Genomic DNA, 24,508 nt, shown 5'->3' with positions numbered 1-24,508 from the left:
TTTTATTGAATTCAAAACCCGCCAAGAGTATGAATTATAACGACCGAAATCGCCCTTAAACTGACCCAGGACATACTATATTCATCGAGTTGGGATGTGAACTTCCAACCCATAAAGTTGTCGTTAATTTATATGTACGGGGTATTTGATTTAAGGGATCAGTTCTTGCTGAAAGAGTATATCAACTTCTTTTTTCGATTTGCTGCACATATTTTTTTTTTATTATCCAACCTTTATCAAAAGTGATGAAAAAATTCTCGAATAATCAGCAGTCAAGATTCAAACCATTAAAGATTCAGTCTTAAAAAAGTACTAACTACTTTAACGACTGCTACGCCGCGACACGGCAATTCTGATAAATTCATTGACGTCTCCTTCTCTCTTAGCAATTGCACTAGGCAATCATGAACTGATTGTGTAAAATTTCTTTTAAATAAGATAAATAAAAGAGTTATGGCTCAAAGAAGAGTTTTTTCTTTGGCAAGGAAAATTTGTTTACCGGGTACACTGACAAATGTTATAAATGCCGCGCCGCGTAGTAACGCACGATATCTCGTATCATGCATGTCGTCGAGGATAATTTTGCCGGGGTCCGGTACGGCCGGAATGTCTACACGAAATTTCACAAGCAAAAGTGCGGTTAAGTTAAATTTGTCTCGACTGATCTGTCTAGACAGTTAGTGGAAACAAAATTTAAATGTTGAAATTGTTTCCCTGTTTCAGGTACAGATGATACAAAAGAGGCAACAAAAGGCACATCGGCTGCTTCGGCCGCAGTGGAGGCCGCGCCTCAGATCCTTTCAAAATTATTCCCGCAAACTGCAGAACCTACAACCGAGGAAGCAGAACGGGAACGTAAAAAACAGGAGGAGGAAAGTCGCAAGGAGAAGGAGAAATCGTGGAAACGGATGAAGCTGAGGTGAGGAACGTGCAAGTTGCATTAGATTAGGTTATAACCTTGTGGTCTCTTTGCTTGGACAGTTTCGCAATTTTTGGAGCCTCAGCTGGTATGCTCGCTTTCTGGGCGGTATATAATTTCGGTTCGCCGGAATGCGATCCTGAAGGAAACATTATTGAAGATGAGTTCAGTAAATTACCAATTGTACAGCAATATTTGCAGAGGATGTGGAAATCAATGACTTACTATCAAAAGGTAAGTGGAAGTTTAGCAGGTGTAGGAATACGTCAGGGATTTGGAATTCTGTTTATGCCTCCAAATTAGCAGATTGTCGAAGACCGTGTGAAGGATTAAAAAGAGATATTCTGTCGCTTCAAGTTTATGTGAGTTTTTTTGCTGTCGGTCAAACTTTTGAGTACCTGATGAAGCTGTTAAGGGTCTCCTCTAGGATGACATTAGCTGCCTCGACCCTAATATCAAGTTGTCAGCTAATTCAGCAGTCGTATAGTTACTGTATGGGCGAATTGAATAAACGTTCCGTTGAAATATACCCTAGGTTACTGATCCAAGCCTTAAGTAGTTACCAGCTTCGGCTTTCTGTTGTAAAAGGAAGCATCGGTTTTGTCTGTGTGTTCGTACGGCAGAAGCACTTCTCTTCTCTATTGTTTTTCAGTGGGGAGCTGTCTTGCTGACGATTGGAGTGGACAGTGGCACTTACACCACTTTCTCTTTCAGTTTAGGTCCCACCTTCTAGCTTCGTAATATAATCGGTTTTTCAGTAAGGACAACACTTTTTTTTAATGAAATACAGAACAGAGATATTGAGCTGAAATTTATTGCTGTGCAGAACAGATGTTACTTTTAAGTAGGGAATTGGATATTGTTCATAAGATATCTTCATCATGTTTGCACCGATCGATTCTTTGGGGACGATTTTTCGCCCCTTTTCTACACAAATCCGGATAGCTGAGTGGTTAGAGCATAAGGCTGTCGTACGGAAGGTCGCGGTTCAAATCTTGCTGGCGGCAGTAGGATTTGTATCGTGATTTGACGTTGGATACCAGATAACTCAGCTGTGAATGAGTACCTGAGTCAAATCAGGGTAATAATCTCGGGCGAGCGCAATGCTGACCACATTGCCTCCTACAGTGTACCGTTACGGTCTTGAATGAAGTGCTCTAACACATTTGCTCCCCAATATGGTTTGTTGCGCCAACGATTATTATCATTTCTACACAAATCATAGGCAATTTCGAAGAATCACACACGAGGATCCACGCCACAAGGTCAATGTTGTATTCGGCTGAGGACTGTTCTTTGTATGTACGTAGTCGTAGCTCGTTCTTTCCTAATGTGTGCTTTTACTGTGTAATGACCGGCGGTGAGTAAGAAGTACAATCGAACCAAGCTTAATTGCATTCGAAGAACCGCGTGTGGGTGCTACGGAGACTCTGCGGTCTTGCCCTCGTCCCCTAGAGCCTTTACAATAAATAAGGCCAAAGTCACATCCTAAACGAAGTGCCCCGGGAACTCTAGGAACATTTAGAGTAATGTTCGAGCCAACGAACTGGCCAGATGGAGCTCTGCTTTTGAAAATCGCAATGATTAACATCCGCTGATTTCAGAAGGTAAAGGCTCATTATCTGTGCAAATTCGAGGTGGATTTGGCCCTAATATAACAAGATTTGAGCGGAAGAGCTTTTGGGTAAGACGCGTGTAAATGCGTATACGATAACAGCGGTTTGCAAGAAGCACTGGCCTTTAGGGGATCATGACTCATCATGTCCTCCACTTCGCGTTGCCAAATTTGCGGATGGTTGGGAAAAACGAAAAACTCTCAAGAGCCAGGATATGGACACAACGTAAGCAATTCCTTGGTAACTTCAACAAGATATATGGTTACAGGGAGACGAAGCTGTAAATGCTACAGACTGGCTCTGAGCTGGCATCATTCTGCTCGCCTTGCCCTTCCCAGAGCAGTGATGGCCTTCGGAGTTTGTAGCATCCCATCAGCACACCACAGCGTTAATTTAGCTTCTCAGAGCAATCGCTCATACCTAGTTACATAGTAAAATCTAATGTACTTCGAATTCATCCCTTACAATGTATTAGTATGAAGTCCCGAAATGCCCTTCCTTTCAACCATTTTAGAGTTAATTATTTCAATATAATTGTTTTACGAGTAGATCCTTTCGGTTTATATATAGCATAACCCCCAATCATATCTTCGGGCCATCGTCATCGATTTCTGGCAATTTGTTTCAATTTCTCCGCAGGACCTTTCGGGACACTTTCAACTTCCTTCAGTGTTCTTCTCAATGTAGCTGTAGGGTGATCCACTCTTTGGCTTTCCTAGGGTAGTTGAATCCATTGTATGGTTCGGTAGTCCGAAATGAATCGTTGTCCTTTCTCAATGCATAACCTATTTACTTCTTATCAACACGTCCACCGGTATCTGGTCCCTACGCCAGCCCAGGTTTTCATTTGATGTCGTCTCAGGCCAGAAAATCCCGATGACAGGACGCAGATTCGATGTCACCGTTGGCAGAAATAATGGTATCAATACATCCAAATTTACAATGCATTCAATATTCTACCTATCAAATGTAGGAAAATTACGATAGTCTGTCAGACTGAGAACCTTGGATTCTTTGGTATTTATTTTCAGTCCGATTTTGCTTGCTTCCTCTGAATTCAGCGCCTTTAGGCCAAGGTTCATGACTTACCAGAACAGTTATAGTTACATGATCCATTGAACCCTCGCCATCTTCCAGCCGCCGTTGCAAAAAGAAACACTCTGGCAGATTCCGACTGCTGTCATTTCTCTTTGAAGGAGCAGTCCGTATCCGATTTCGAATCATTATTATTTGTGCCAACTTTTATGTACGTCCTTGATGGGGAAGGTCATAGACAACTATATTAGAACTAACGTTCTAAAGCGGTTTTCCCTACATCAGTGTCAACACGCCCACCGGACAGGACGCTCAACTAAAACTGCTCTGTATCAGATGATGGATGTATTACGGGATGCCATAGAAACAGAAGAAATAGCACTGTGTACATTTTTGGATATCGAAGGAGCATTCGATAACACATCGCACACAGAGGTGCAAGATGCCCTGTTCCGCAAGGGAGTGGGAAACAGCCTGGCTTTCTGTATGGGCAAAATGCTAGAGAGTAGGCAAATAGAAGTACAGACAGGTACAAATTCTATTGTCATGAATACTACTCTAGGTTGTCCACAGGGCGGGGTACTATCGCCGCTTATGGTGGAGTATGGGAGTGGACGAACTCCTGAACGTGCTAACACATACTGGAATACAGGTTCAGAGTTACGCGGACGACATTGTTTTAATCTGTAGGGGCAAATATGAGATTAAGAATTACTAGTGCCTGGACGGCGAGGCTGCGTATTAATCAAACCACAATAGTACCATTCACTAGGGGAGCCATAAGCTTACATGACAAGAAAGTGAAACAAGAAACAGGTCAAATATTTCGGAATTCCGGTAGACCAAAAATTACTCAGGAAGACGCATGTCGGAAAGCTATAAGGGCTCTAATGACTTGCAGGTCCATAGCAGCAAAAGAATGGATTTGCACTCGAAGATACTACTTTAGATATACACTGCAATAGTAAGGCCAATGATTGCCTATGGGGCGATAATCTGGCCAGAAAGAACTGAACTCAGCACACAAGCTAGGGAGTTACACAAACTCCAAAGACTGGCTTGCGCGTGTATTAGTGGGACAATGAGGGTATGCCCAATGGCAACCCTCGAGGTCCTTTTGAGGTTTAAACCTCTCCATCTGCACATTCAGGTGCAGGCAAGGAGGACAATCTTCAGGATGGAAGATTGATATTGTTTCTAGGCGGTACCCCGAATTATTGATACCAAGGGATAACATGTCAACGATGTTTGAATTCGATAAGAAGTTTGAAACATATTGGATTAGCAACTTTGAAAGCGTGGTTGTAACATACTGATAATTGATTACTTGGTACACTAACGGATCCCTCACAGCAAAGCGAGCGGGTGGTTATTGGTACAAGGAAAATGTGCTTGGAGGCAATGGGTATGCACACTAGCATTTTCCAGCCGGAAATATACGTAATAGACAAATGTGCCTCCTTTAATCCCCAAAGCAATTACAGGGGGCAGAAAATTGCTATTCTGACTGACAGTCAAGCAGCAATCAATCAGCAGGTGAACTCTAAATTGGTATGGGAATGCGTTGAGAGATTGAATACGCTAGGCTCGCTCAATAAGGTGTGGATTCTCTGGGTCTACCAGAAATAGAGCAGCCCAAGGTTTATTAGGGGATAAGAACCCAAGCGCACAAAGAAATGTTTAACCCTCACCGAGAGGAACCTCCGAATCATAGTGGGAAGCTAGGGATATCTACGGACACTGCCTGCAGGTTCTGTGCGGAGTGTTGAAACCTCTATATACTTTCTGAGACAATGTCCGGCACTTGTGCAAAGTAGGGAGAACACTTAATACCAGATGCAAAGTTGAAAGATTGGAAGTAGGGAATATACTAAAATTCCTAACGGTTATAGGCTTGCTTTATACATTATAGGTAATAGATACACTATGACTAGTAAAAGGAGCACAATAGTTCCTTAAGGACGCAGTGTAACTTCCCCTTAACAAAATAATAATAATGTACGTCACGGTGAAGTTTACACTGCATTTCATGGAATTCAAAACGTGACTATCTGAGTAGCGGTAGTGAAAAAAACATTTTCTGCGCGATATACTCTTCAAGAAAATTGCGTCTGATCAGCAATATATTTTAGCTACTGTCGAACGGCTGCTGCACCATGAAATAGCCATGGAAGCAACATGCAAGGGAAAGTAAATGACCGTTAAGAGATGACCTCTTCCGAGGCCCCAGCCAGTTCCTCTCTTTTTCCTCACACGCAGGAAACAATCCGTAAATCTACTGCTCATCACGGTATGACTGATTTGACTGAATGCTTGTTTGACTATAGTCAGACACGAGAGCAGAATTATACCAATCTTCAAACCATCACATTACATGTTACCAGAGCCGAGTTAGTCACAATATCATCTCTAGAAAACCACTTTCAGACGGCGTCTTGCGGATACACTCAGCATTAATCACCGAGAGGAGTAGAAATTCAAAGGTTGCATTTGCTTGGCTACAGCAACGGGCACATCTCTAAAATACTGGGAGAGAGGTCAACCGTCGGCACTTTCCACAGAAATAAAAATATTGACCGAAAATATTCTAGGGGTAGGCACGCGAACATTTACGAAATGATTCCGCATTCTTCGAAGTCGGTGAATGAGATTCGGCGTGAACTGTCCAACGGAACATTCGATCCACCAAATGTGGAGGCAAAAGGGGCATTGACAACGTGTGAAGCTTTAACTTTCCTTCCTTCGGCGATCGTTTGAACTTCAAAATCTTGGCTTAGCTGATGATAACGCCCGTGATCAAGCACGGTGAAGGTCCAAACATAATTATTTGAATCCTTGCTTTTTACATACTGTGATTTTCCGTTTTCTTATATTTTGACGATAAATTGCATTTGCATTTAAAAATATTTTGTTTCCACCAACAGATGATCCAGGAGCCTTCCCGTGCAAAACTTCTTCCAGATCCATTGAAACCACCCTACATTCAACCACCTTACACATTAGTCCTAGAAATGAAGGATGTTCTCGTTCATCCCGACTGGACATATCAGACTGGATGGCGTTTCAAAAAACGACCGGGCGTTGATACTTTCCTCGAGCAAGCCGCCAAACATTTTGAAATTGTTGTGTTCACAGCCGATCAAGGAATGACGGTATTCCCCATACTTGATGCTCTCGATCCAAATGGCTACATAATGTATAGATTAGTTCGGGACGCTACACATTTCGTTGATGGACATCATGTGAAAAATCTAGACAATTTGAATAGAGATTTGAAAAGGGTAAGCTATGAAGATGGACAGTGATTGGAATGCACTTATAAATATTTTGTTTCGTGCTTTAGGTTATTGTTATTGATTGGGATCCCAACTCAACAAAACTACATCCTGATAACACATTTAATATTGCTCGATGGACTGGAAACGACGATGACACTACACTGCTTGATTTGGTCGCGTTTTTGAAAAGTAAGTAGACCAAATTTATGTAATAATTATAGAGTCAAGTCTTAAAATAGAAGTTAAAAATACAGTGAACAAAAGATAGTTGTTTAATAATTAATCTGATTTAATAATCCAATTAGCAACTTAAAGTCCATCGGCTGAATAACGGTCTTTTGCTTTTATGTCGAGTTTCAGATATAAATTATTATAAAATCTAAGAATTATATTCTACATCTATGAAAAAGACCTTGATTCGGATGCTTATAACTTCTCAATATGTTTTCGGCTTACCTATAATTTCTTATTATTTTGCACGAAGTAATTCCAGGATGAAATGTTTTGCTAGCTTAAAACATTGCTATTTACTTAACCTGCTATATACCATAGTATACACATTTTAATTTAGCTGTCAGTTATCTGCCCTCATCATCTACCATTGACTTGTACTACACGATTTATATCTAACCCTATTTTCAGCTGTTGCAACTGCTGAAATCGATGATGTTCGCGAAGTTCTCCAATACTACAAAAGCTTTGATAATCCACTGGCACAATTTCGCGAAAATCAACGAAAACTTCTGGAACAAATGGAACTGCAAGAGCGCGAAGAAAAGCAAAAAGAGACTCCCGTTGTAAAACGATGGACGCCCAGTTTCCTAGGACGTTCTCGATGATAATTATAGCTTAAATGTAGTTTATGAACTAAGTACTGTGCATGCGTTGCAATGTCTGTTGTGTACGTGAAACAAATGTGCGAGACAAATGACGACAAACACGATTTCGAGAACTTACGATAACAAAAGTAGTAACTTTTTTTTCCTCTGTCTATCTCGCGGTCTACACTTTATATCAACCATGTTTTGTTATATTTTGTTAAGATTTTCTCCCTAGGACCAAATCGTTTGTTGCTAAATTTAGTTGTACGTAAAAGATTCACTTTTCACACTCCAAGTCAAAATGTCTGAACAGATTTATTTGAAATTGCCGGAAAACCTAATGGGGACATGCTTTTTACACAAATAACAAATTTGTATTTAAATTTTGTAATATATTCTCCTTAGTTTAGCATGAAAATAAATTATTTCAGGAAAACCGATTCTTTCATTTTTCAATAGTTATTTATACATAAACTTATCCACTTATTGATCACCAGAAAAGAGGTAAATCTGCATAGACAATATCGTCAGCATAGGCCAATGGTTGGATGTACTTCATACTCCCCAAGAGGATGTTGCCTCTCCAATTAACATCAGCATCATGGATTACTTTTTCCAGGGTCAAGTTAAAAAGGATATATGAGAGGGCACCTCCTTGCCTTAGTCTGTTGCTGATGGTGAAAGTCTCAAGAGTGATCGTGTTGCCTTTATCTGGCCTCTCGCATTGATCATTTTATTAGCCCAGTCAGCCTTATTAATTTAGCCGGGATATCGAATGTTATAGCTGTGTATAGTTTTACCCTTAGCTATACTATCATAAGCAGGCTTAAAGTCGACATAAAGATGGTGCAAGAATTCTGTGTTGATTTCCATGGAGTGGAGCCTCTTTGCTATGGGCCGATGATATTCTGCTCTATTTGGCTATTAAAATCTCCAAGTACGACTTTGATATCATACTTGCATTCGTCCCACTGCTTCGTAGAAAATATCCTTCTTCAACTCTCCACTCTCCTCTGTAGAGGTGTGAACGCTAATGACCTCTTCTGCAAAAGACGGGTTTTCTCTGCAATATACAGCGCCTAAGATACTTTGTCCGTGCGGTAATGTTTGAGGATTTCTTGGCCGCTCTTTGTCGTGCGTTAATGTACATTCAGATGCTAATCGAATAATTCTCCGTTCGGAGCGAGGACTTACAGTTTTTGGCTACGTTTTTCACTTTTTCTTACCATAATTTGCAGGGCCCCGAATAAAGTTACATTCCGCATATCTGCTTCACAACACGATTCGAGCAGTTCCGTTATGGGGTTTTTTTCCTCATCTATTTTTTTATAATCTTCAATTCATTGACGGTCAATTGTTTTTCTCTGCTCATTATCATGAATTCACTACTGAAAATTAGTTCAAAATCACCTTCGAACATCGGAAAATAATTGTAGAAATACTTTTTGTCTTCTTACAAGACAAATGTTCACAACCCGAATGAACAAAGAATATTTTTTCCTTGTATCTTATCATTTATACCTACCTTAAAAGCAACTTTCTTTAATTACGCGATACGTTATAACGGAAAACCTCTCTTAATTATTCAGAATAATGTAACGAGTGTAACCATCTCAGATACAGATACAATCACTTTACTGCTTTGGCACCATGAGTGGATACATTAAGGGGACATCGACCTCTGCCTTTGAGTTTGCTTGCAGTTGGGAGACATTCTGAGGAGAGATGTTGGCAGATCATGAGTGCCATTGATGGTCATTGATAATACAAAGTAACCTCCACCATTGACACTGCGGGTTTGAAGAAACCGCTGGCTTGCATCTTTCCTGATAATAAACTAACTTACCCTTGATAATTGAATTATTATTTTAGGACAAGTAATGAAACACAATAAACAAAAGCTGAAAAACAGCCATACATAAAAGTAAAAATACTAGGACTACCGGAAAGTTCTGTCCGATAGAGTCACTCGAAATTTCAATCCATATGCACATGTTGATTTGAGACATATATGACTATCTCTCTTTACCATTGCATTTACATACATGTACTCTCCTAGTTAGTTAGTTTAGTTAACTGGGGGGAGCCGCAGCTCCGAGCACTCAGCCCGTTATTAGGCCCATTGTACTATCCCCGTAAGTTGCCTATGCAATGGCTTCCCGCCTACGGTGTTCGCAGGCTTCAGCGAATCTGAGAACATTCTCAAGAGGTAGAGAGTGTGCAGATTCTTCATTGAAGAAAACTTTGCCAAGGTGTCTTCGTCTGAGATCTGAGGATGCCGGGCAGCTGCATAAAAAGTGCAGGGCTGTCTCCTCCTCCTCCTCACATTGGCTGTACACAGCCGAAACCACTACCCCAATCTTTTCCATATGGTAGTTTAAGGAGCAGTGTCCCGTCAAAAGCCCTACTAGGGTTTTCATGTCCCACTTCTTAAGGGACCAACCGACCATATTCGGAAGGTAGGATTGGTCTATGAATGGGTGCCTGATGAGTTAAGTGAAAAAAATTTTCGAGTCGTCATATGCACATCTCTGCTTGCTCGATACAAAAATGGACCTTTGTTGGACCGGAACTGGTGACGAAAAATGGATTACATACGAAATCATCGTGAAGAAAAGAGGATATTGCAAGCCCCGACAGCCTGCTCCTCCACTTCTAAGCCGCGCTTGACCCTGACGAAAAGAACGTTGTGTATATGGTGGGACATCGAAGGACCAACACATTATGAGCTTTTGAAACCTGGTGAAAAGCTAAATTCGGAGATATTCTGTACGCATATGAATGATTTACATAAAGCAATAAGAGAAAAGAGGACGGCGATCTTTAATAGGAAGCACGCTATAGTGCATCATGATAATGCCAGACCGCATGCTGCTTTGGCTACTCATCAGAAAATCGTAGAGCTAGACTGGGAAATTCTGTCACATTCACCATACTCCCCAGACCTCGTACCCTCCGATTATCACTTGTTTCTCTCGTTGGAAAACTTAAAACTGAAAAAAATTAAAACTGAAAGCGTTGTCAACCAGGCACTAGTTGAGTTTTTCGCCTCTAAAAATAGATCATTTTTTAAAAATAGCATTTACAAGCTGCCATCACGCTGGCAAGAAGTCATAAGTAACACTGAAAAGTATGTTCTACAATGAATTTTATTAAATGCAGAGTCGGAGAAGAGTACCTTCTTTGAGGCAGTTGAGCGGACCCTCGAAGTCTGTCCCAAGTACGATATCAAAATCATACTTGAAGATTTCAACAGTTAAGTAGGGATGGAGCCCGTATTCAGACGATACGTTGGCTCCCATAGCTTACATGGGGATACCAATGGGCCACCTCTCAGCCTTGATGAATATAAGAACATATAGGGGGGCCAATATAGACTCGGACCATTATCTCGTTGGCATAGTTCTCCGAGCTGGAATTACGACACCACCTCCCCTCCCCTCTGACAATCAGGTGAGAGTGAATACTGAAGGCATCCACAACACAGCCCTCCGCAACACCTATAAGAGAGAAATAGATGCCGCAATAACCGCAATCAACAGAGATCCTGGAAATGAAGCATCAACAAATGATCTTGACAATCACCTGAAGAACGTTATCATTAATATGGCCACAAACATACTTGGCCCCAGCCGCAAAAAGAGTCGGAACGGCTGGCTTGACGATGAATGTAAGCTAGCAACGGAACGGAAAAATGCTGCATACTGAGTAATGCTGGATTCTCAAAGGACGCGGGTACGCACGGAGACTTATCACGAACTCCGGCGAGCGGAGAAGCGACTTCACAGACGGAAAAAGGAAGCCTGGGAGAACCAACAGGTCTGTGAACTCGAAAAGTACAGGGAGCAACCGCATCAGGCGTGCAAGTTTTACCAACAAGTCAACAGGATGACACCTTATACGCCTCGATGTTCATCCCGCCGAGACAAAGAGGGAAATCTGATTTCCGACAGAATGGGCATATTAGAGCGATGGGTTGAGTACTTTGATTAACTACCAGAACATTGGCGAGTTGGAGGTCCCGCCAACTGAAGACGACGGACAAGTACTGCCACCACCAAGTATAGAAGAAACAGTCCGTGCAATTCATCGGCTTAAAAATCATAAGTCGCCAGGAACCGATGGAATTACAGCCGAATTGGTTAAATATGGAGGCGACCAGTTACACCAAGAGGTTCACCAACTTGTGCTCAAGGTGTGGAACAGCGAATCAATGCCTGACGACGCGCAAAGAGGCATTATCTGCCTCATACATAAAAAGGGAGATATCACACAGTGCAGCAATTATAGAAGTATCACGTTGCTGAGTACCATCTATACGATATTCTCCGCTATCTTGTTAGGCCGGATAGCCCCACATGCTCAGAAGATCATTGGATACTGGTACCATGGGAACCGGGAAAGCCCCTGGCCTCACATACTTCGGGTGAATTCCTGTTGTATGTGAGGACAGCTCGGTTATTTGCGGTTGGCCCCCCTAGTGGGAGTTTCATGGTGGTTGTGGTTATGCTCAAGCGAGAAGAGACCTTCGGGCCTCGACGTGGTGTTGCGTATCAACACGGGTGCCGTACTCCATAGTTCGGTAGAGATTTAGGTAATTCTTGCATCCACCAGTATGAATGATAAGCCATGCATTTGGTATAGACTGGTACCGTTGTTGCTTGTCTCAGCGGGGCTCATCAATCAATCCGTGTCTTAAGAGGTCCGTAGGATTAAGTCTCACGACAGGTACCTACGTAAAACACCATGGGCTTCACTTGTATTTCTCGGAGACTTGAGTTCTTAGCAGGAAAAATTCCGAACTTTTGGCCGTGCTCGAGAGAAGAATCCTCCGAAGAATTTTTGGCCACCTACACGAGGATGGACGATCTCGTAGCGACGTAACGACGAAATCTATGAGCGATACCATGACCATCAGGTTGTGGGTAATATCTGACTCAACAAGTTACGGTGGGCGGGTCACTTAATCCATATGGATGAGGATGATCCAGCCCGGAAAGTCTATAAGGGTAATATTTATGATAGAAAAAGAAGTCGAAGCAGACCCTGTCTGAGATGAAACGATGGCGTAGATCAGGACGCCAGACAGTTTTTAAAGATATCGAATTGATGGACCTCGGCGCAAAACCGGGATGTCTGGAGTTCCTTATTAAGGCAGGCCTAGACCGAATACCGGTTGTTGCGCTGTTTATGATAATGTTGAATACTTTGCCAGATAAGTGATTTACTATACTTACTATCATGAATTCATTGCACAAAGTTACTTTAAAATCGCTTTCAATCATTGAAAAATAACTGAGGGGAGTTCCTTGGGTGCATGCATTAAGAAAAGGGACAATAACCTCCCTCCCCCCTCTTTCTGCTTAGAGATGTTGAGCGATTATAAGTGCCATTGATGGGTATTGATGAACAAAATAACCGCCTTCATTTGACTTTTGGGGGGTTAAAAGAAACCTCTGACTTACCTCTTGTCTCATGACAACTGAATTAAGGTTTTCCTGGAAGTGACTAAAAAAATGGAACGAAAAGTTCGAGTCCGTTCAGTTGATGATTTAGGCGGTCAAGTAATGAAACACAATAAACAAAAACTGAAAAACAGACACAGATCATAGAAGCGAAAATAACTCGCACACCAAGATCTATAGTGAAAGGCGGCAGGATGCGATAAATATCGCTTTGTTTCAATGGTTTGATTTGCAGTAGACTCGCCTGTTGCTCCAAAAGACATCACAAACCGATTTGAAACGTTCAATGGCCTAATTACAATGAAAGGAAATGAGGTGGAATTAAATTGTCATCAGCTCTCAGCCTACTGCTCTGCGATTTACATATTTTTGGGAATCTTTCGAAGGAAAATTAAAGCAAGGTTGCTCACAAAATCTTTGATAAAAAATCTAAATTTCAAAACAAGAGTATCGTTCACTGATGAAGGCGAGGATTTCTAAGCTCAAATCAAGCCAATATGGTACTAAAACCACGCTGTCGTGAGTCAAATAATTTATAGTTTGTGACGAGCATTCACTAATTCAAAAAGATGTGACTTTTCAGCAGTAGATTATGACACCAAATATTTGCAAAAGGGCATAATACGGACAGTTTAGAATTGTCCAACTCCTGTTCGAGAGCAAAGAATCTAACACTGAAAAAACCCAAGAGTCAGTTAACAAGACAGATTTACTCGCCTCGCTTCTTCCCGTATTTCTCATCGAATTTTCCACATAAACTCAACTTTTAAGTTTTCATATTGATCATGTATAGCATCATTTTCTCTTGTTTATTTCAAAAAACTTCCATTCAGCGCAAAAAAGAAATTTCTTATCAGGGGTTAATAAATAAATTTTTTTGTTATTAATCAATATTAATAAAAATACATCGTAGGTATAATAGTATGTGTATCTAGGATTCTATGAGGATATGGAAAAAAAAAAGATAAGAAACACTTAACAATGTGTATCTACGTGGTCTAGGAAAATAGAAATAGAACAATATAAAGATGGGATACACAACGAAGGAATAAAGAAGATAAAAAGGGATTGTGAGAACTTAGGACGAAGAATAAAAGCTAAACCGGTACATCTCAACGTTTTTTGCTGTTGTTTCGATTAGAAAGTGTTTAATGTAGTGTTGTATTATTTATAATTTCTTCTGGGCGGGAGATGTGGATTATTACATCTTATTTTGTTATCTTGTTGGCATTTAATAAGAAACACTTTCTTCGGAGTTTCGTTTCATATTACTTAGCTGACAATTGTAAGTCACTAACTTGATTTTACTCATCGATTTAAATACAACTTTAGATTTACTTTATTTGTATATATAAGAACTATCCAAAATACATATCATAGGTAAAAATTCTATTTAATCATTTTACTTTGAATAATTTTTTTAATTGATTTTTTTTTTCTTATCTTTCTCATAGGTTTTCATCTTATTAATCCGTTCTCTTTCTTTTTGCTATTTTTTCTGTCTATATATTCGTTTGCTTCCATTTTACTTTAATATTTACAAACGGAAACGGTTTTTACATAAAATACTACTTTGTGGTTGTTGTTAGGATTGGGGTCGTACCTTTCCTTACTCTTGGAAAAACATCATAAAACTATGAAAATAAACTTAGAAAAGAAACAACTGTTGGTCAAAGGTGGATAAACATATCCCAAAGTGTTCAGAGAAGAGTTATAAGATAGAATTGTAGACGGGAACGTATGCTTGGTTTTGTTGGATCGATTAGATAGGCTTATTTATGTGCTCGACAAGGCAGCATTGCTTCTTGGTTTCCAAAATATATTAAACAGCATGATTTCTCTGTCTAGTCACATGTAAATACTTTATTGATGAAGATCACTGTGTTTCACGTAGAACTTCTTATGCTTTCTTATTACTGCCGCATATTTAGGAACTTAGTGACAACATTTTAGTTATTTATTATTTTGTTTGATCGGTACCGACGTATTAGAAAAATTTGTAGCTGAAGATCATTTAGTTTGAGAGGATAATTGAAATTTCAACCAACGTTCGCTAAAATTCTTATTTTTTTCGCAGCTTAAAATCCGTCCTTACCTCCTTTTATTGTATAATTCGTTATTTTGCTGTTGATTCTAAAAAGCTATAAAAATATATTCATCTAGCTTTTCCCAATGACTATTCTGCCTAAATTCGAACGAATATTCACGTAGAATTTGCATTTCTAATTTTCATTATTATCATGAACGGGGATTAGTTCTAATTAGAGTTCGCTAAAAGCAAGGAATACGATGGAAATTTTGGATAATTGTTTTACGTTTTTTTTTTTCAAAATCCCTTTACGATATCTCCTCTTCATGCGAGGTTCGATTCATAATGTCTCTAGATATTGCTCTACAGTTACGTTAAATGCGCTAACACCCCGACTTTGCCAAAATCCTCCAAAAATTTGTCAATATTTAGGATGAATCGTTGCGCTTACACAAAATACTTTAGAAGTTTAGGAAGCCAAATGAAAGCTTCTTGGAAACATGAATCCAATATATTGTCTTAATTTTGCACGAGATTTGACCACTTGAACCTATTGGGTGGCATCCTTTAGTTGGGATCAGTAAGTTTTGGAGCAGAAATGAAGAGTATCAAATTCAAATTTGACAAAGATATCCGCAACAATGTGCTTCTTTTCGCCGTTTCAGGGGAGTTGGTTCAGTTAGGCCTGGCGTCTCTTGGGGTGAGGATCATATCTCAGCAAATGGAAACGATTTTGTAAGATCTTTTGACAAACATTCCGAATGTGGATGATAATTTGGAAAAATTAAAACTTCTGGGACTTGGCGAGTGAACTCCACACTTCACCAATCGTTGCCTTTTGCTGCTACATCGTTTCGTGTCACTGCAATATAACACCTTTCTATTGTTTTTCTCTCAAATGTTTTTCGCTTGTGTCTATTTATTTTATGTTAATTGGTTTTCTTCAAATATATTCTACAATATATATCATCTATCTCTTCTCATCGTCTTCTGTTTCATTTAAATTTGTTTTCATATTTTTCTCTTCAAATTAATCATTTGTATTTTTTTTCTATGTATAAAGGAGGAAAAGTGATAATTGCTATCAATTAAAATAAAAAAAATTAAAACTAATCAGATTCATCTTCTCGATCATCGAATCCTGTTAAATCGACTGATTGTAACATACCCCGCGACACAGCATATTCAATTAATGCTAAATGACAAAACACATATTGATCAGGCATTTGTATCGAGTAAGCACGCTGCGCACGAATTTTCTCAACGGTACCCTTAATGTCGGCCGTACCGACATCTTCCAAACGAGATATGCATATGTCGAGAGTGATGAATGTACCTGAGAAGGGAAGAAATCGTGTCAATACAGAAAAGCAGGTTATTAAGCAGAATAGGACTCCTTTCGTTCAACTTTCATCAAAAATAAATACACACCTGTTCGACCTATTCCCGCACTACAATGTACAACTATTGGTGGTCCTTTTGGATGTCCAGCCCACGTATCGCCCAGCGATCTAACCATTTCCGCTTGTTTCTCGCGAACTTTTTGCAGGAAATTCAGCATTGCCATTGCTGACGTTGGCACACCGTAGTCTGGCCAGCTTGTGAATTGCCAGTGTGATACATTTCGTTTTTCGTCAGTCTATGAAGAACAAAAGGGACAAGTGATAGAACTTTCTTATCCTGCGGGGTAGGAAGACTCATGCAAACGGATAGAAACTCACCTTCTTATTTATCAGTTCTAAAGACGCTACAGTATAATCCACATTGGTTTCTATACTAATTGTACGCACGTGATAATTACCGAATTCACACGAACTACCCTCTTCTGGTTCCCAATATTGACCACATTTCACTCTACCCCTCTCCATTACTCTAGTTGTCATAACTATCACTAGACAATGTTGTTCCCATATCATACGCCAAAAATCGGATGATGTCTTTGGTAATGGACCTGAAAGAATTGTTTTTTTTTTAGAATTTTGCGCCCCAAAGGGAAATGAAGTTTAAAGTCTTGAAACGGAAAAGCGGGTCGAATAAAAGACCATGGAACTTCAATCTGAAGTACTTATTTGATTAAATCAGATAAAAGATATTCCGACTCACCTTGTGTTGATATATAAGCATTTTTTTGTTTGTACCCGTCTACAAAATTGGCATTAATATAATCAGACGATGGATCCTCCTCTTCTTTTGATAATATCACGCGACTATGATCGTAACATAAAACATCTGTATAACGGTTTTTAATTAAATTATTCCTCAGCCTGAAATAAAGCAAGATTTCATTAGAAACAATCACAATCGACTTAAAACAAATCTTCATACTTAGCATTAACAAATGTACCATCCGGTGCTCGACTTCTGATATCTGCATATTCATTAATTAAACCTTGACGGCCACGTTCCTTCACCATTTGGACGATTTGTTCGATTGTTTTTGGATCACCTTCGGCCCCAGCCAGACTGTCGTCATCACTAAAACCCGACGACGCACTACTCGGTGGATTTTCCGACCAGAACTCACTTAATGGAGCGGCCGTTTCGTGATTATTCAATTGATGATCGTTAGATGTGCCGTTTGAGCACACAAAATCGTTTGTTGATTGCTGTAAAACAGCCGCGGGTTGTTGCCCAATATTGGCTAATATTTCGTCCTCACGATTCGTCATCGATTTGTAGCAATGTAGTAACCTGAAATTTAATTACAAAAATTAAGGGATGTTTTCTAAATATTGAAGGAATATTTAAAATGTCAAGTTTAGATGAAAATGTGGGACCTGGATAGCTCCATTTAAACTTAAGTTGATGAGTGTGTACAATATTTTAAGACTGGAGGAGCTGAGCCTTCGCTTTATATCGCTTAAGTTAGAGCATCGCTGATTGTCTTCAAATAGGATGAGGATAAATTAAATAATACGAACCGGACTTAATTCCCTAAACATTACAGGAAGTTTTATACCTGGAGAGGTTGATTCGCAGGTAGCCAGTACAATTAAGTACCATTAATGAACCAGAAAAAACACAACTACCTGGAGTAGCAACTTATGATTAATTTTCTGGTCAAGAAGGAGGCGAATCTAAACTAAATTTTGCGGTGATCACAGGCATGAGGAAATATCCTGTTTCCGCAGGAAATAAAAGAATTCCTAGCAATAATGAAGGCAATAAACGGATTTCGAAACATCCAAACGACGCCACTCTTTTGTTTTTCGAAGAGAACTAGACCTACGGTTGTTGCCCAAGAATAAATACGTTCTGACCTAATATCGAGGCGGTCAAAAATCTCATGGAGGGAAAAAGCGCATGGAGAAACCTTTCTTTGGCCCTGTGAGTATCCAACAGATCATAACAGCTATCATGGGATATCGCAAAGTGTTCGTTATTTCAGTTCTATGTCCGTTGTTGGAGGATCACAGACGACTTCAATTGGAGATTTCTGTCGACTCTTGAATTGATCCCAGCAAAAGGGAGATTCGTTTGTAAATCGAATAACTTCTGGCGAAATAGGTGCTGCATTACACGCCTAAGTCAGAACAGCGATGACGGAACAATGAACACGCGCTTATCATCCGGAAACTTACCAGAAGTCCAGTTGGTTGATGCAATATCATTATTACCATGCCAACAACGCCAGACCTCATTCAGCGAACGTGACATGAGAAAACTAGATATATTAGGATACAATACGATAAGGCAGTCTCCTATAGTTCTTTATTATCTCTCTGTGACATCTGTGAGCGAAAGTGTGGGACAATGGGAAGGAGCAAACATACATATTACACCGGTTATCTCCGCCAAAGACAGTCTCAAGCCCATTTGAGAAAGGACGAGGAACGAGTCACTATAGTTTAAATGACCGGGTAACACTCCAACAATATTTGTTATAAATTTACTGCAACTTTACCCCATTGAAATAGTGAATTCCCTGAGGTAGGATCCAGAACTCACTTATTCCCTGCTTATCGTAAAAGACGACTAAAAGGGATAGAAAACTGTTGGCCAGCAACTTGCAGATTTTGAATTTTCAACTCCTATGAAATCGTTATCTAAACTTCGGATAAGGACGGACTTATCAATAATGACCTTTGGCTATCGTATCAGGATACGAGTTGGTTTTTGCAATCTGCGTGCACTCCCCGATAACAGTATCCCCGAGTGCTCGCTTTCCAGTGTTACAGGTTGGAAATTTTATGGGGCATTCCTCAACCAATTTGAGTAGTATGCTATTGTACTCCGGCAAGCCTGGCGGAAGTAAGCTGAAATCCGGTGTTGAATTAGTCCTTATAGTAAGGAGCACCCTGATTATTTGGTCTGCCACGACCCGGTCCAAAATGAGAAACATTTCAATAATACAGTATTACTTTCCAACAGAGACTTCCGATGCAGAAGGGAAGATTTTCTATGCAGTCTAGGAGGGACTTCTTAAAATTGATATTGTGGTCCTCATGGTCATCTGAATGCCAAGATGAGTTTGGAGACACCTGGTTCAAATATATAATGGGAAGGCGTGGTCTTGGCTTCCATAAAGATAACGGTGAAAGCTTTGTGGATTTCTATAACTTCCACCACCTCGTCATTGGTGGCATATTGTTCGAGCAAAAAGCTTGCCATAAGTTGGGTTTTAAGATCGACACCGTACGAGCAATCAGATTGACCACATTGTGATCAGCAGTAGATTCAGGAATTATCTTCTGAATTTGCGTAAAACGAGAGGCGCTGATTTCGACTTCGAAAATTGATCATGCTTGCCTTGTTTGCATGTTGCGTTCATCTGTCCGTACAAAATCTTTCGAAGGTTCTTTGAGGAAGATTAACGGTTGATACCGCATCCGTGATGATGAGAAATTGAAGGCATGAAATGGCTAGATGCCGTAACATGCGGATGTGAATTGCTCCTCCAAATAGTGAAATCATCTCGGCCATCAATACATTCAAATGGAATAAAGCCACGGGACTTAACAGTTTCCATTCAAGGCTATTCATCTTTGCTCTTGCAGCTTTTGCAAAACTGCTACTTCCAATTATATAGAAATCTTAGCAACTTTCCCAAAAAGTCAAACAAGAGAAAACTCATTAAGGTTCCGGAAAAGAACATCTTGAGTGAGACAATCCGCGGGTATTTGCATGCTCTCTACTGTCGCATAGGCAATAGTTAACATAACCCTTTCCTACAACGTATGAACGGAAAATGCTGGTCTGATGCAATTTTCAATTTTCAATTTTCAGTGGAGGCAGATTCCAAAGATGTCAAAAATTTTGGGGGAGTTGAAGCGCATTTTAGCGAATCGTGAACGGTGACGAATATGCGTGGTTAACGCGCTGTGCCCCATTAAAGGATAAATGCTAACCATAAATAAATTGACAATGGAGTAGAAAAACTGGATAACCCTATTTAAGAGCTAACTTTACGAGTGTTTGACATTTTAAGGCTGAGGTAGCTCAGCTTTCGCTTTATATCTTTAAAGTTGGAACATTGATGATTCAAAATAATACCAGGTCGTAAAAAATTGACTGAATTTTTTAAACATTACAGAGGGTTTTACATCTACGAAGAGTTGATTCGCAGGTAGCCAGTACAATTAGAAACAGGTTAGAAGCAACTTTCGTTTTTATATCGTTAAAGAAACCTTGAATGAGAAAAAAGTACACGTCTACCTGAAGTAACTTGTTTTAACCAGATTTTAGGCCAAAGAACGGGGACAAATTGAGATTTGATGATGTTCTTTAGAAGAAATTATCTACCAAAAACCCGTATTTGCACCACCTAAAAAAATATCCTGGAAAATTTGGTGGACATCCTAGATTGTCTCCCAAATGAATGCGATTCGGCCCACTTTTGACGTAATGCTATCATGGAAAAAGTAGGCACATAATTCCTTGGGAAAAATTGCTGAAAGAGAAGAATGACCAAACGACAACTTGGACTTCTCAGACAACTTTTTTGGCGGTACGCAACAAATGCTTCAGGCCGGAGGAGAAATTTCTCAGGTGTGCCCAAACGGCGAAGCATGTAAAAATTATAGCCTAGAAAAATATTCCGTTCCATTTCATTTTCATATTTATAACAATCAAAATGTTTAATTTTCCAAATGTTATACGCTCATTACTGGGAAAGGGTAATCCATTTTTTGATTCTAAAGGTTGGCATTAACAGGTAAAAAATAAATGATTTTGATGATCTGCAAGACGACGAGAGAATTTTCAGCCGCCATAAAATGCGTGAAGGATCTATAATAGCTGGAATTAGGCAACCAGGGAAACAGAAATGAATTTTATTTTCGATCGAATGAACGACGAAGCCTATCTCGATATTATCCAGGATTAATTCAGTGATCAGGGTCTGCATATTATCAGAAAATCCTTGATATTTCAACAGGATAACGCATCAATTCATACATCACGAATCGTAAAAAAAGCTCTTAATAGTAAAAAACATTTCGATCTTGGAGTAGCAAGTAGGATGATTCGAGGTTAAACATCGTCGGAGACGTTTGGGGTAATTTTTGTCATAATTTGTTTCGTGGGGTTGTGGCGCGGCAGGATTCGCGGCATTCGAAATTTTCTATACCTAAAGGGTGATAAACAACCCGAAAATCTTCAGGACTTGAAAAGTGTGATAGTTCAAAAGCAATTTAGAAGCTTGCTTAAAAAATTTCAAAGATTTTTTTATTTTGAAAGCAGACTGACTTGTATCTGAAGCTAACTTTATAGAGATAATCAATATGACGCGAATAACATTTATTATCAGCGCTTTGATGAAAACAAGCTAGAAATTTGGAGAACATTTTGACTACGACCCAGAGCAGAGAATCATCTATTTATTATTTTTCCATTTTTCCATATCTAGAGTAATCTTTTTTGCAATCTTTACAATTGTACTCTTGCCCTACCTTTTTATTTCTCCAATTCATGTCCATATGACTAACATACCCTCATCGGGCAACGGCATCCTGAAGATGATCTTCATGCTTACTTTCACTTCTTCAAAATACGCCCCAGATTAGACGACCATTTGCCTCGTTTTTTTTCAAATGTAAAGAAAGCAAATATGCCGTCTTTATCTTTTCGAATTGGCTAGCAAAGCGGTATGTAATTAAAGAATTTCACAGAACTGCGCATAGAACCTACATAAGCATTATTCGCTACGTTTCTTCGTGAGGTGTAGTTCAACCCTTATGGTTGACAAAAGCCATTTTTCGAATGACCTCTGATTTGATTGGTGCCAATACACGGTGGAATCTCAGAAAAGCTTCTCAAAGCTGAAGCATTAGGTAAACGAAAAGTTGCAAAAGAATTGGACATAGATGAATTTCAAGTGTGAAAGTGGTGTTTAAGCAGATTAGAATTTTTATAACTTATATTCAGTACTGTGCTCCCCGCAGGCGACACCCAGCTTTAGAGAAAAAGGAATTTGCTAAACTTGTTAGAGAAAGAAAGAATCATTTGAAAATACAGATGTAAAATTCGCTCGAGCGGCGGTTTTGGAGAACACTTGGAAAATCAAAACAATACACATCCTTTTTTTGCAACAAGGGAATTGTGCCTCATACATTTGTTCATGCAAGCGTACTCGGTGTTTTAGATTGGAATTGTGCAATGATCAGCCCCTCCTATTTTCCAAACACGAGTCCCCTATATCATTTCGCATTCCCAAAACTGAAATTAAAAGGAGGACCACTATGTAATTATTGAGGACTTCGAGGACTGGATGAACTCCTATGAGAGCAACAAATACTGGTCTACAAGTCCAGGGTTACATACGAATCCTTAGCAGCGGGGTAGAGGTCGCTGGTCCCAGGAAAACGTACTTTCAACCAATGGGTAAGCGCACTAGTATATTCCAGGCGGAAATATACGCCATAGACAGATGTGCCTTCTATTATTCTGAGCGACAGTCAATCGGCGATCAAGGCACATCGGTCCAACCAGATAAATTCGAAACTCAATAAGGTCTGGATACTCTGGGTTGCAGGGTATTTTGGATGAGAAGGCAAAGAGGCAGCGGACAAACCGGCCAGGAAGGGAGCAGAGACGTCTCTACACGGACCAGAACCCTTCTATGGAATCGGAAACGGGTTCACGGCTACAACAATGAAAAATGAAGAGAAACGGCTGAGGGAACTTTACTGAGCGAACCTACCTGGTATAGAACAGTCCAGGGATACGAACTCAACCGCTCAAAGGAATGTTTAAACCTCATCAAAAAGAGCGTCCGAATCATAGTGGGTATACTCACTGATTACTATCAACTAAACTATCAACTGGGGAAGTTAGGGATATCTACGGGCACTGTCTGCAAATGTGCGGAGAGTAACGAAACCTCCATACATGTTCTGCGATAGTGTCCAGCATTCAAAGTATATATGTATGAGTCACCTGGGAGAATACTCAATATCGAATGCAAAGTTGAAATACTTTGAAGAAAGGAATATGTTTATTAAAATTCCTCCTAAAATTCGGCTTGGTTGACACACTATAGTTAATAGGTACACTATAACCAATAAATTGGGCACAATAGTTCTTCTATGACGCAGTGCAATTTGTCTTAACAGAATTTATTTTTTACGCTATGTTGCGATGAAAAAACGAATTTTTTAGGTTTGTGCGTAAGTTTATTTCTATCTTCAATCTAATACGGCGCCTTGTAGAGCGTCTTCGTTAAAAAATGGCTTTATTTCAAATGAGCGAAGCAAGTAAAAATCAGATGGGACAAGGTCGAAGGAGTGCGGAGTTAAATCAACGGCTGCCAACCTAACTCCGAATTTTTTCTCCTAACGTTCTCCTAGTGAAACATGACGTTAATTTTAATAACCAGGACGGATGTTTTCCCTTTAACGCCGCCTGGGGACGTTTTATTTGGGCGCGGTATTTTCTGTTAATATTTGACTGCGTGGTACTAGTTTCCAAATGAATAATCCCTCGAAAATTCCACCAAACATACAAGAAGACTTTACAGTGTGGAATTCTTCTCTTTATGTCGATGGGGGATGTTTGTTCTTCATGCAAACAGTTTTGCGGCATTTAACATGTTTGTAAAGGACCCAGTATTCATCTCCAGTGACCAAATAGAAAAGAAAACTTTCCGATTTTCGTTTATTTAAGTGTTGAACACAATTGTTCAGGCGATATTCCTTGTTCCTGGGGGATAACTCATGAGAAACCCAGGAATGAAATTTCACATCATAACCCGCCGATTGGATTTTTCTTTCTACAGTGAAAAAACTTATGCACATACTTAATATTTCACAGATAGGAAATGCAGATGAAATGCAAATAATACTTAATACGGCTCACAATTACACTGTTAGCCTTGCGAGTGCAAAACAGGTGATACCGAGGTAAGAC

At 39.7% G+C, this 24,508-nt stretch overlaps 2 protein-coding genes across 4 annotated transcripts in view; one reads left to right on the top strand and one right to left on the bottom strand.

Annotated features, from left to right (window-relative positions):
- The first annotated feature begins 372 nt into the window (after positions 1–372).
- On the top strand, positions 373–8,105 carry LOC119655576 (mitochondrial import inner membrane translocase subunit TIM50-C-like). The gene is made up of 6 exons (XM_038061509.1): positions 373–634; positions 724–919; positions 982–1,153; positions 6,495–6,851; positions 6,914–7,037; positions 7,491–8,105. Exons 1-6 carry the CDS (start codon positions 454–456, stop codon positions 7,685–7,687), a joined length of 1,227 nt encoding a protein of 408 aa, XP_037917437.1. The 5' UTR covers positions 373–453; the 3' UTR covers positions 7,688–8,105.
- Positions 8,106–13,994: 5,889 nt separating this feature from the next.
- The window catches only part of LOC119656146 (tyrosine-protein phosphatase non-receptor type 9), a 213,595-nt gene continuing 203,081 nt past the window's right edge, over positions 13,995–24,508 (bottom strand). For all 3 annotated transcript variants that reach the window (XM_038062481.1, XM_038062479.1, XM_038062480.1), the window contains 5 exons: positions 17,489–17,854; positions 17,267–17,427; positions 16,885–17,114; positions 16,595–16,802; positions 13,995–16,499 (listed from right to left, as the gene is read on the bottom strand). In XM_038062481.1, coding sequence (XP_037918409.1) covers positions 16,273–16,499; positions 16,595–16,802; positions 16,885–17,114; positions 17,267–17,427; positions 17,489–17,854 — 1,192 coding nt within the window. In that variant the 3' untranslated portion in view covers positions 13,995–16,272. The remainder of the gene's footprint in view (positions 16,500–16,594; positions 16,803–16,884; positions 17,115–17,266; positions 17,428–17,488; positions 17,855–24,508) is intronic.

The sequence above is a fragment of the Hermetia illucens genome, chromosome 4, assembly GCF_905115235.1.
Source record: "Hermetia illucens chromosome 4, iHerIll2.2.curated.20191125, whole genome shotgun sequence".
NCBI classification, from domain to species: Eukaryota; Metazoa; Arthropoda; class Insecta; order Diptera; family Stratiomyidae; genus Hermetia; species Hermetia illucens.
This window is presented reverse-complemented; position numbering and strand designations above follow the sequence as displayed.